This window comes from Convolutriloba macropyga, chromosome 15, assembly GCF_964194025.1.
Source record: "Convolutriloba macropyga chromosome 15, txConMacr16.3, whole genome shotgun sequence".
In the NCBI taxonomy this organism is placed as follows: Eukaryota; Metazoa; Xenacoelomorpha; order Acoela; family Convolutidae; genus Convolutriloba; species Convolutriloba macropyga.
The window spans coordinates 27,662,498-27,675,759 of NC_134482.1; the positions used below are offsets into that span (position 1 = coordinate 27,662,498).

Genomic DNA, 13,262 nt, shown 5'->3' on the forward strand with positions numbered 1-13,262 from the left:
CGAGAACTATCCGTGTCTAATATGGGTACCACTTTTATATGCATCGCTCTCATAATTAGACATTTAAATAGACAACATCACTGCTTTTCATTTCTTTGCCCAGTCATCAAAGTGAAACGGTCAAAGTTACCGTATCCAACGCTCATAAAGGCCGTTGAAGCATCTTACTGCTCTCCAGTTAGATCGGCTTTTACTGATGTCGCCATTTCCGCTCTGTCTTTCTTCTTTTATCGTAAAACGTTTCGAATGCTTAACATCCAGATCCTCTGCTGAACGATATTTCGTATCATGTTTGCTGCCTTCGTGCTCGTTTCGTAAGAATAATTCAACTGCATGATTTTTCCAATGTGATACCGCATGACATAGAAAACAATATTGGATGCTTTCTATTGAAGTCCAGTTGGCATTTACCGTTTCTGCCTTGGGCACGAAAAACTCCTATTTCAGCAACGAAGAATGAGAACTGCAGAATTTTGCTCCCTATTGGAATTTTTTTCGGTTTTGAGAAACTTCATCTCTTGGCTGAACTGTTGTCGCTGTAAGCGCTTGAACATCATTGACTTCGCTTTTTTACTCTTTTCAACGCTCACTGCCGAAGTTGCTGGTTTGCTTTTGCTCAATGCTGTATTGATTAGTCTATTGAAGTTGCAGAATCGCTCGCGCTGAATAACAACTTCCTTCTTTTAAGTGTTTATTGGAGGCTGATGAGGGTATATTCTCTTCATCTGAGTCTGAGGTAGTTGAGTCTGACAAAATTTTGCAGCTATGTACATTTGTTTCATGTTGCTCGACAAATTGTTCTTTCAACCTCACAGATATGACTGGCACTTGTAATTCCGGCGCCAGTCCTTTCCAGCGCCAGAGCCTTTCTGTATTTTCCAATAACAAATAGTAGGCCAATTGAGTATTCATTTGGTAGTGAAAGTAGATAGATCCCCGCCCACATCGTGTCTTCAGATGCGTCAGTAAGCACATCGAGTTCGCTTTTGTCGCCTTCTCTGTTGAAGTATCCTCTACCCACGCTTATTTCACTGGAAGTAGTTCTTTCCACCTCAAAAACTCTGCTTTCTCCTCCACTCTCCACTTCGTTGTTTGAAGGCTGTCCATGCTTTGTACGGATGCATTTGAGAATTTGTCTCATATGAACTCTGATTGAAGCAAACAATCCGATTTGGTCAAAAACTGAAGGTACTAGTGACAGAATCTTCCTCTAACTTATGGATGCTTCATTTTCTTTATAAGTATCTCTGCACACTTGGAAACTGTCGTCGGTAACATTCCTTTGTAGTACAAGCACTGAGGATCCCTCTGTGATAGGTTCCACTTCGAGTTGACATCAAGTCTACCGGTACTGCTGCGGTAGCTTCATTGTTGTTGTTTGTCCACTTCGTCTGATCAGGTCCATGTTTAGAGAGGAGAGCTGGAATTGGTTGAAGACTTCTACCGCTTCTTCCGGTGTGCTGCCGATTTTGTTAAATCGCCCTTGAGAAAGTTGTTTGGTATTGATTTTGTGCAATTGTTTAATCTTTTTGGTATCTACTAGCTCGGTAACATAGTTTGCACAGTTCGGAGAACTCTTAGCTCCGAAAACGCGCCGCTAGTATTTGCATGTTCGAACAAATTTGCTCGCTCACGGACGCCATAAAAACCTCAATCAACTTCTATTCTGTTGAGGATTTTGCACCTGCAGAAGCATTGATTCCATGTCCGCTGTTAGTGCAATCGGTCCTTCAAAAAATCTGAATATCAATATGTGTTGCGGATCAAGTCCCTCTAATGGATTGTCGTTTAGGAATACTCCCTTATACTTTGATGCAGCAATGCAGACACGTCGTACTCTTCCAGGTTTGTTCGGGTTTAGCAATGGATAGTGTTACCAAAACCATTCTTTTCCGAAGGTACCGTTCACTTGTCTAATATGAACACTATTTCCTTTTTTACATCTGTTTCTATTCACTGTTGGTGCAAACTTTCCAAGTCTTGATCATTTTGAAATCCTCAGGCCAGTGAGTTAAATTGACACAATGTAGTGCTGTAGTTGTTCGGGAGGCTCGGCTCTGGTTCACTCCACAGCATTCCCACTTCAAAACACTCGTCTATAAACTTTGTCAGACTATTAAGCATCTTCTGTGCAAGTAGTACTTTCTTCGACTTACTGACTGACGACGTTGATTTTGAAGGCATTAGATTGTATGTCCCACCTGCATTGAATATTCTTAGCCAATTTCATATTTCCTGTGCAACGATATAACAAACATTTAGATTTCTTTTGCCCATTTGCCCCTCAAGTACCCACGCAATGACTACCCATCCTAGCTGTGTTAGAACCGCGAAAATTTCACTTCCTGCAACTATCTTGTATTCCAATGAGCGTTGCAGTTCAAAATCTTTCTGACCAATGGTGATGACAACCTCCAAATTGAAGTTTTATTGGGTAGAAAATTCAAATAATTGAAGCTTTGCTTCAGCTTGTTGTAGTCGAAATGGTGTTTCTCATTGAGAGTCACGGATGTGCAAACAATACAATAGAATGCACCAATTCATGTAGTCTTTTTATTTTTAGAGGAGCTTTTCTATCTTCAGATCCTTCTTTCCTTGCATGCCAGCTATGTTGAGCGTAACATCTGTGCCTTGGGACCATAAATTCTTTTCCATACTTTGGTTGTGACATCCGTAACATCAGCGTTGCTTCCTCACTGCTGCATACCGATCATTTGCACTGAAGATTGCTGGAAAATGGACATTTCCTAATCATATGGGTGCCATCTGCTAGCGAACGGTGATCAGTGATCAGCTTCTTTCCCTTCACTTTCTAATTCGCGCCGAAGTTCAATGTCTTCTAGATCCGTTTGTCTCTATTCGACCTTCTTTGATCTTGTTCTCTTTGCTCTCCATTGAAAACTTAGAAGCCTTCAATCACCAAAGCTAGTCTAGATAGCCATTTTTCAAGCGTGATGAGATCAGACCAGTCTTTGTCAGTATCATCAACAAAGAAGCTTATCTTCTCATTCAGAAATTGCAGTATTTTATTTGCTGCCATATACAGTGTCGAGCTTGATTGCATATCACCATCTTGTCTCTGGTCTTTGAGCACGTTTACAATGTTAGAAATAAGGACTGAGAAATTGATCAGATGTGATTATTCGTGAGGTTTCACTAGACATGCTTGCAGAGACCCTCCAGTAGTGCATTGATGATAAAATGAAGCCCTCCAAACTTCAAAAGTTTTCCAGTTTCAGTTTTGGTAGCTCACGGCACCCTAAACAACCACTGCCCAGCATTTGGGGAAGTGTCGTTAACTTCAACGCTTGATGAACAGTCGCGTGGATTTGGATATTGTAAAAATGACATCTTGTGTTCAGATCAGGATTTACGCCAAAGCGAGCTCTTGGTATTTCTGATGTTTGAGTGTCATCAATTTTGCTGGCCCAATGGGAGACTTCTTCTTTCTTCGGTTTCCAGTTGAAACGGAATTTTTCGCGTGCACTGGTTGAGTAAAAACGAGCGTCGTCATTATCTCAAGCAGTTTTTTTGCACTTTACCCGCCAGTTCTCGTTCTTCTTATTGTATTTGATGCTCAATTTTGAGCTCCTTCATTTGTATTTCTAGCTCTAGCTTCCTTTATTCAAATTTTGACTGTTCGAGTTGAAATTTTGTTTCAAGTTCAATATCGAAAATCTTCATCCTTTCTTCACGCTTCGTATCGATTATAATATTTAAGAAAAATTTTCCGTATCCGGACCGTTTGCTTTTGTTACCTTCTGCAAAGTTTGAGCAACTGAATTCTCCGTCGGATAGTTGTTACCCTCGCTTTTGTTCACTGTTTGACTGTTGTTGCGTTGCATTGCGTTTATTGCTGGTTGCGCGCCTTCGCTTAGTTATGCAAGCCAATGAAAGTCCAAAATTGCTCTGCACTCCTTTGCTTGCTTTAGATGTACTTTGGAAAATCTTGCTTGGTGGGATGAAATTTTGTTTTGCGCTGCAACTGCTTGAGTATTTTTTTCTCTGGAAGTTGGGAAGTCTGTTGAATTGATAACCTTGAGCTTGTTGATTCGATCTGAGTCTTCAATTATTTTGTGGCCAAAACTTCACTAAATCTTGGTAATCTTCACTAAATCTTGGCATATCCTGGTACTTTTTTCACTAAATGCTGGTAATTCTATTCGTAGCTGTTATATGTTGACGTAAGTTGGTCTCTACTGATTATGCTTAATTTTTTTAGTTTATGTTCGCTGTTGCTTTGCTTATTCCTTTTAAGCAGGGTTGGCAATTCAATTTCTTTGTTGAATTGCAGTTTTCGGCTTGCATCGGTGAAATTCTTTGCTGTTGATTCGTTCGATTTTTGTTACACTGTACCTTCAACACTCTACATCAGATTGAAGAACAGTTAGCTTTTGCTGTCTGGGCTGGTTCTCACACAATTGCCCGGGAAAACTTTACACTGGCCAGTTCATTTTATCAACTACGAATCTCTTTTAATATTATGTTTTTGCAGTTCGCTTTCGCAATTACATATTTCCTATATTTAGGCCGTTACATTACAAATTTAGTTGGACTACCTGCTCATCTTATTTTTTTTCAATATCGATTTGGACTGAGTTTACTAGAGATCACATAATACGAATTCTCACCATGTTTCCCAGTTCACTTAAGATATCTTAACAAATCGAACACAAAGATATATGTCCAAAATTTATATGCGAAAAAATTAAACTTAAACGTAAGTTGCGTTTCGTATTTTGTACTCACAAGTCAAAATACCAGAAGATGTGTAGCAGCTGTTGCATTTAACCTCAAGGAAGTTGTAGATACAGAACACGTTAACAGACATTTTTTTTGTTTCAAAAATTGGTCTTCAGTACGCACTGTATGTCAATTTAGAAAAGCAAAATTACAGAGAGGTTCAAAGTTTTGAGTGATTTGTTGGTAGTTTTTCAAACTCCATTTATATTCTGATCCTGCCGCTGTTCAAGCCAATTCTCAACCGTTGATTGGTTGAAGAAACCTTAGTTCTTCCATTCAAAATAGACGCCAGGAATTAATATTAACCAAGACAAAAATCAACCAAATTTTCCAAATCGATGTCACGAATTCAGTGTGGAATTTACGGTAAAAGTTTTAAATATATGTGTATGACAACACAAGTCTAATATAGAGCTGGATTTGTTTGCTTAAGAAATATGGAAATTTTAGTTAAGCTGGGCCTTGAAAGAAATAGTTCTAGATTGATGGAATGTTTTTTTTAATTTTTTTGTTATTTTAAACCATTCATTCTTCAAATATTTTTATGGTCATTTTTTAGAATAAAAAACCACAGTTTTATTCCTGAACGCAAAAACCGAAGCATTTATGTCCTTTTTATTTTTGTACAACTCTACTTGTACTGTTATTTGTAATGTGTTTGATGTTTCTCTAATTTAACAAATTTTGATGATCATGCCTTCCTTCATTTCATGATCATACCGAATAAGAATAAATGACGAGAGTGTCATTTCACTCACGAAGATTAAGTTATTGCAATTTGATAGAATTACTTAATTATGTCAATAGAACCTATGGCAACCATTGGCAGGATACAGGTCAAAGTCACAAATGAGAGACCGAGCACCACCATATAATTTTCGTCATTAGAGGTCATCTTGGACAAGTCTAGTTGTGTCTTTGCAGGACAGAGAGCAGTCAGAAAAGCAATTGAGGGGTCGTAACCGCAACACCCAAAAAGGTTTTCACTCCAATCAGCAGCCGTATATAGAGTGCTGTGTCTAGATGTTGTCACGTATGCGTTATTCCTTGAGTATTGGGGCTGGGTTCTAAATTCCCCCGGTTGAACTTGACCTGGATTCCATTCGTTATTGCCTACTATTTCCCGCCTTGTATCTTGCTGTAGGTTCTCTGAAGGTTGACTTTGTGTCTAAAACAAATCTCAATGCAGGTTTCGTTGTATAAAATCATAAAACCCAACTTAACCAGAGGCCTTGGTAGAGACAACAACTGTCAATAAATAATGCAAAAAAAACTTGAAACAAAAATTGCGCTCGACTTTGTCACTGATCAGACCTAATTGCAATCGAAGTCCTTTCTGATCAGACTAGAGTGTGCTCAATTCAGCAGCGGATCAGAGTGCCCAGACCAATGTGACCTCTGATCAGACAAGTTTCAGACCAATGTCCAGACTAAAAAGCACTCGAAGCCTTTTCCAGGACCATGTAATTCGAGCTCACGGTTGCGAATGAGTGCTCTCGAAGTTTTATGCTGGTATTTTTTTCCGGAGCCTCCTCTCAAATTTGCTGAGAGGATTAACCCGAAAAGCAAATAGACATCTTAATTGCTAGTTTTGGTTGAAAGAGTCAAAAGAGGAAAAAAATTCAAGACAGACGGGATCCGGTTAATATAGGCAAGGTCCTGTGTCTGTTTGGTGAGCTGCTTTTTGTGTGTCCTTTGCTGTTATCTTCGGTTTCTCTGGCGTCAAGTTTCAACTTTAATTCTCAGTTCACGTGATTTTTGGTTGCTTCGTTTCTGTAACACCTGATTCAAGTTTTGGAAACAAACAATGTTTACAACATTTAAGCAGACAAATTTTAGTGTGAGGCCTATAACACCGTTCAAGAAAAGAGAGAAATCAATTGATTATTTAGACAAAATTTGATACTCTTAGATATGCGACCACGTTGCTTGAATGTGATCACAAACTTTAAATAGCTCTTGTATTGTAGACAATGATTATCTAACCTAAAACTGAACAATGTTTATCGAATACTGTTTAAAGAGTGGTCAGAAACGATGATGGTTGGAGAAATCATGATTACACCAGGCCCAAGTTTTCAAGGGCCTGGTCTAGCTTGAGTATCTATGCTAGTGCAAAAATCTGGTGGCTAGTCTATAGTAGGAAGAACTCAGGTTCGTCAGAGCATTGTGGGCCAAGGCTGGCTGTGAAGCATGGAATCGCGACTGGTCCGATTAGAACGGATTAAAGATGATTGGAGTAGTCACGATTCAGTATTACGACAACCAGCATTCATTTCAGTACTTCATCATATTTTGCTCTTCTCAACCTCAAAGTTTCCAGGTTTTTACATATGAAGCTCTGTTATAAAATCCCAGTGGGGTTCTGACAAGTTTACTGGGAAAAACATGTTTTTAAGTGGACGTAGAATGAATTGTACGCTCCCTGGGATCAGCGGCAAAGATAGGTGACTGCATTTCTCTCGACAAGGTTACCGGGAATGCAAGGGAAGATTCCCCCAGAAGAAGCGGGATCCGATGCAACGGGTAATGGCTGGTCCCGAGTAAAAGCAACGGCGAATCTTCGGAATGGGTGCTAAAGAAGACGGCTGTGGCACTTAGCAAACAAGGAGGCTCGGTAATTTGCAATCGCACATAAGGTTCCGACCCCGTTCATCCACAATTTTGGCGTTGTTGTCTATCAAATGAGGAACTGATAGAAAACCCCAAAAAATTCATGTATTTTTCAAAAAAAATGATGTATGAACAAAAAGATGAGGGAAAGTGGAGTCGAGGTTTGGTTGAGATAGACATCGTGAACTATATATGTGATACCGAGGTTAAAAATGACAACCATAGAAAGTTTGATTAAATTACTATCTGAATAAATTAAATAAAGTAGAAATTAATCAATAATTTTAAAAATGGAAAATGAACAAAAAAGTTAATTTTAAAGATGTTAATTGTAGAGATTGCATTGTTTATAATAGTTTTTTTAAAACTTTCCCAGTTTTGCAACATTAGCTAAACGGTTTCTGTTTATATTTCCCTTTTTAAATTGAGGTTTTTCCCATCCATTTATTTCATGCAGATAAAAATCGTTTCCAGTTTCTTGAGATTGTCAGTTTTACGCTCAGTGTTACACATAGGACCCGTCCTATCTATTCCAGCCGTCCGGGTCTTTGCTATTCGGGTCACACAATTTTCTAAGCATCATAGCTGGCCTCTATTGCAACCAGTTCGAGAAATAACTATTTCTTAGCCCAGCCACTATATTGTCTTATACAAACTACGGAGAACATCAAGTCATGAATACTTTGGCCATTTCCAATCATGACTACCCTTAATTCATACTTCTTCACTCAGTCTTGCTTCAATATTTCACAGCTACCCATAATACGCCAATAATATTTTGGCTAACCTGGGTTGCTTAGGACTAGCCTCCAGATTTTGTAAAAAAAATGCATTGTTTTTACAAATATTTGCAAATAGGTCTCAATATTTGTGTCTCTTATAGTTCACAGTTGGACTTGTAGGGTGATTTTACCACACAAATTGTTTACAAGGTGGACATTGAACATTTTTCAATGAGATTAAGCACTCTCAGAGAAATGGTTAGGAAAATAACCCACATTGATAAATTAAGCAGAGCTCGACTGGAATGAACTCGGCCCATCGTTTGCAAATTTTTGCAAACTTAACATTAATTTGCAAAATTTTGCAAATTTGACCTTGTGAAGAGATAATTTGCAAACTTTTACAAATCTGGCATTGTTGAGCAAAAATTTGCAAATGTTTGCAAATTTGGCATTAGTTTATTGAACTAGGGATACTCACACTAGCCTATGCCCTGATTCATGATTACTTGGGCCTATTTGGAACATCTGTATTCATGACTACTACAACCAGCCTCGAGTCTTGTTCTTGATTACGTTTTCAACCATAATCGATCAACCTTGAGCGTTTTTTGGAACTTAAATAGCACCTGTTGTGTTGTCTCCAAGCTATTTCATGCTATTATCGTCATAAACTACATTAAAAATTGCGATCACATCTGAACTCCACGGTTCCAATTCTAATTTTATCAAATCATGTCTTTACAAAATTGAAAAAAAAAATGCTTAGTGTCAGTCATACATCAGAAGTTCATGTTTAGTTAACTATGCTCAAATTTAATATCCAAAATGATTCATAAATCTAATGAACTCTTTTATGAGAATGACATAGGCTTCTTATCAGCTGAGGTCGGACAGAAGAAACGCGTTTCAATTAATAAAATTTTCTGTAAAGTGCTTTAAAATTCAATATCAGATGTTTTCAATTTTTAGAAATTGTTCTCGGAGCGCAAATGGTCTAAAGCAATAGCATTTTTTTAGACCAGAAAACTGTTAACTCGTACTTTTACTACGGAGATTTAATTCGAGTGTATATCATTTTCCTTGAATTATTTTCATATTTTAGATTTTGAAATCGATTTTCGCTTTTCCAAAAACGAAAATTTTTATAGCAAAAATTAAAATCAATTAAAATCCATTTTAATCGATTAAATAGCAGCAAACTTCTCAACTGGAGCTTGAAGTTTAGTCAATCAGAGTTCAGAAAATTTTGCAATATTTGCGACCAGTACAAGGAAAACTTGAATTTAAAGTGTGAAAATAAAGCTTCAAAGGTAGCATTATTGAGAAATTACACTAAGTTATCAATTTCAAAACGAGAAAACTAAATGTAGTTTATATGCTAAATTTTTTCACAGCAAAAAATATGTTATATGAAATGGTTATTTTTAGAGCTACGATGGTTATCAATTGAATAGGTCTCTCCATTGTCAATTCGCTATTTTAGCCGATATCATAGTAAGTAAATTTGCTTGTCCATTTCTATGAACCCTAACTTACTCATTTTAAACTCTGACATTTCAGGACGCTCAAAAAACTGCGGTTTATTTACCACATCTATAGGCTGATTTGATCACCTCCTCGCTCAAGTTTGGTTGCTTCAACTGCCATCAGTATTCTATTTACAATGGTTTATAAAGCGTGGTTCAGATTTAGTGTAGATTCCTTTTTTGGATTCTAATTTGATCTAATAATCTATTGCAATTCAAATAACATTTCAAACGAGCGGAACCAAATTAAGCCCAGAAGATTAATTTTGTGATCAGGTGTAATTAATCAAAAATTCATAGCTTCAGTTTGTTTTTAAGGAAACCGTTGAGACTGAGTATCATACAATTTTTCATTGACAATAGTTTTCACTATTAAAATAGAAGTGCTTTCAAAAAGTCGTGTTGAAAAAATTACCAACGAAAATGACTGCAAAATTTTCGCCCAAAAATTTGTTTTTCTGAATTTTTTTCTCATCAAACTAATAAATAAGCAAACAATCTTCATTGAGGTTGCGTGAAATAAAAAGTTTTTGTAGTTGAAAAAGTTCATATAGTAAATTGTGATTATTTTTGGATATATCTATCTGTGTAGAGATTTTTAAACACCTCAAACCAGTTGACGAATAAAACAATTGCAAAAAGGTAAAATTGTAGTTTTTTATCCTTTTTTCCTTGAAAAGTTTTTCTTTTCAATACACGACCTTCTCTCCCAAAACAAATTGATAGACGAAATTGGGTTTTGCACCACTGAAAATATTGTTGTTTCTAAATTAAGCGTAGCTATGATGAAAAATAGTTCTGACCGATGAAAAAACTTCTTTTCCATCTTCAGTGTTCTCTAAAAAGTTCGAAGTTTGAAGTTTTTGCAATACTTGAAGTTTGAATTTTTACATTTCCTCTGTGTTTCAACTGCACGGAAGCTTTTTGATTTCCTTACTTGTGATCATCGTTTACAGGTAAACGGAACCCATTCGTACTATATTTCAAAAACGTTCAAAAATTTTTGAAATTTTGATAGAAAAACAATATTCTTGTCAACTGGTCTTTATTTTTGAGGCATTTTAGTTGGAATCCTGATGGTGCACCCGATTGCCAGTCCAAAGATTGGAGGTTCAAGAAGTGGCATGTGGATCATAATTGAACTGAAGTTAGCATAAGTGTCTGAAAACTTTCAATTTGATATTTTTTTGTAATTTCAAATTATAATTGTAATTTTAATAAAACAGTTTTTAACAGAATTCTTTTTGACCCTTTTAAAATACGGATCAGCTGGTATTTTTTGACAAAGAACTGATTTTGATGTATTAAAAGTGATTTACAGGATATTATAATTTAATCGATTTGATAGGATTTTGATATATTTTATCGTTAGCCAAATATTTATTCTAATCGATTATGATAAATAAAATTGTCTAAAAGCGCAATTCGATTTTATTGACCAAATTTGTAGTTTGCAAATGTCAATATAATTGATTTAAATCCCCACTTTCTGTGTACGGGAAACTAAGTCTAGCTTATTTTGCTCATAACTTAATCATACTTCGCTCATTATCCCTCAGTTTTCACAGCGACACCTATACACATCAAAAAAAGGTTCTGTCCAATTTTTGTACAAAAATAGAATTATTATTAATTATTAATTCCTAGAATTTGACTGGTTTGTTTAGGCTAACCGATGTATTTTCCTCAAGTTCAAAAATGTTTTGCAATTGTTTTGTTCCTGTCTTTTATTTCTAGATTTTCAGGATTTTCGTCCACTCATGCAAAATGTTCTAATTTGGTTTAATCACAATTTTTCGGCTTGCTCTGGTTTATCATTGACTCCCACATGAAGCTCTTAATTTAGAACCTTTAAACTGTTAATAGCAGAGAGGTAAAGTGTGTGATTAATACGACAATGATCGAGAGTTCAATCCCCGCCTCCGGGCAGCTGTTTGTCTGAGGACGAGCTCTTACTTAACCCTAGCTTCAGGTTGACCATAGCAGGGCCAATGTAGGCTGCAAGGAATGATGGTACCACGTAAAAGTTTCAGACGCAAAAAAAGTGGCTATGGTCACCAAAAAAGAGCAATACTGCTAATAAAAATATACAGTCTGAAATGTAGGGAATAATAAGAAAAAAGGTAACTCAGAACAGGCCACTGCAACCTAATGTTGTTCCGCTGAGTTTACGCATGAACCACAATTATGATTATTAAATGTATTGTTCATTTTAAACAAACTGTCAACATTACCACGATGGCTGTAGGTCCCAGCGTATTGATGTGTCTGATAGTGCCGTAGTTATAAATAACTGTTATTGGGTTAGCCGGAGTTCTTTCATTTCCATTTATTGTTTGTTGTTGTTGTTGTTGTTCTTGTTGATGTTGTTGTTGTTGTTGTTGTTGTTCATGTTGTTGTTGTTGTTGTTGTTGTTGTTGTTGTTGTTGTTGTTGTTGTTGCTGTTGTTGTTGTTGTTGTCGTTGTTCGTGTTGTTGTCCTTGGATTTGCGGGCTGTTAGGCGTTGGCAAAGATGTCAGATATTGAGAATAGCTGGGTGGCGCCGATGGGTAGTTGTGTCGACTGTACCCAGACCTACTACCACTACGACTACTAATACTATACTGAGATCGATAAAAATTCGCCATAGTAAAAAAAGTAATACAGAAAAAAATGAGTTTTGATCAAAACTCATACAATTTTTGAGATGTTTTCAATAAACAAGCAACCAAGAAAGTTATTTATTAAATTTTTTGAACGGTAATCGAGATTGGACAACTTTTACTGTCAGTGGTTTACTGCTAAAGACAACTCTTTATCAAACCACTTAATAAGAGTTATGCATTTTTAGATGTGAACAAACGCTTATAGGTATAAAAATCGGTAGTTTTAACATTCATTTTTGCATAAGCAATTCTTTGCTTAATGCAGATGTTTAGATTCAGAGATTTAAAGCAGACTTTCTGATGTTTCAAACAGCACAACTATCATGCTTGCATAAAAGATGAATGATAATAAGTTTTAAATAAACGCGAGTAAATTGAAGAAACGCTATGTTAAATTTGGCTACTTTTCTTTTGAAAACCAACAGCTTCATCGAATTCCTGGAATCAAGAGAATTCCTGGAATTCCTGGAATCATCGAATTCATGGAATCGAATTCCTGCGCCACCAACAGCACAGATGGGCTCTAGGTTCTTCTTAGAGCAAAAAATGCAAATACCAAAAAAAACTTTTAAACTGTCTAGATTTCTGAGGTTAGGTGTCCGACTTTTCAATTTCAGCAATTTTAACGTGAGGAACTTCACAATTTTAACTTTTTTTAATCAAAGTAGAACTCCCTTTGAATCGTAGTACAAATCTTTTTTATCTAGGACAGAAGTTACCTCTAACAATAGTATTCTGAGTCAAAAACTTAGTTTGCCCTCAAAAACTAGTGACTTAAATAACAATACCAGACGAAGAGACTGTGATGAATTGTATTGAAATTATAGGTTCCCTATAGATGATGGGCAGTAAACTGAGCTAAGATATAGAATCTCTTGTGTAAAACAGGTCTGAAAAATAATTTTATTTGACGTCAAAAAATTCTTGCAATTCGGATGTGTTGTATGATTGCCTATCGCGTGCTCAAACACGTTCTGCTAAGCCTCGCGCTCTTCTGCTCTTCTCCCGCC

At 36.5% G+C, this 13,262-nt stretch overlaps 1 protein-coding gene across 1 annotated transcript in view; it reads right to left on the reverse strand.

Annotated features, from left to right (window-relative positions):
* The window catches only part of LOC142354262 (uncharacterized), a 29,198-nt gene extending 16,660 nt beyond the window's left edge, over positions 1-12,538 (reverse strand). Inside the window, exons 1-2 of the mRNA XM_075406521.1 lie at positions 11,842-12,538; positions 5,535-5,911 (exon numbers count right to left, since the gene is read on the reverse strand). Coding sequence (XP_075262636.1) covers positions 5,535-5,911; positions 11,842-12,234 — 770 coding nt within the window. The 5' untranslated portion in view covers positions 12,235-12,538. The remainder of the gene's footprint in view (positions 1-5,534; positions 5,912-11,841) is intronic.
* Between the last annotated feature and the right edge of the window lie 724 nt (positions 12,539-13,262).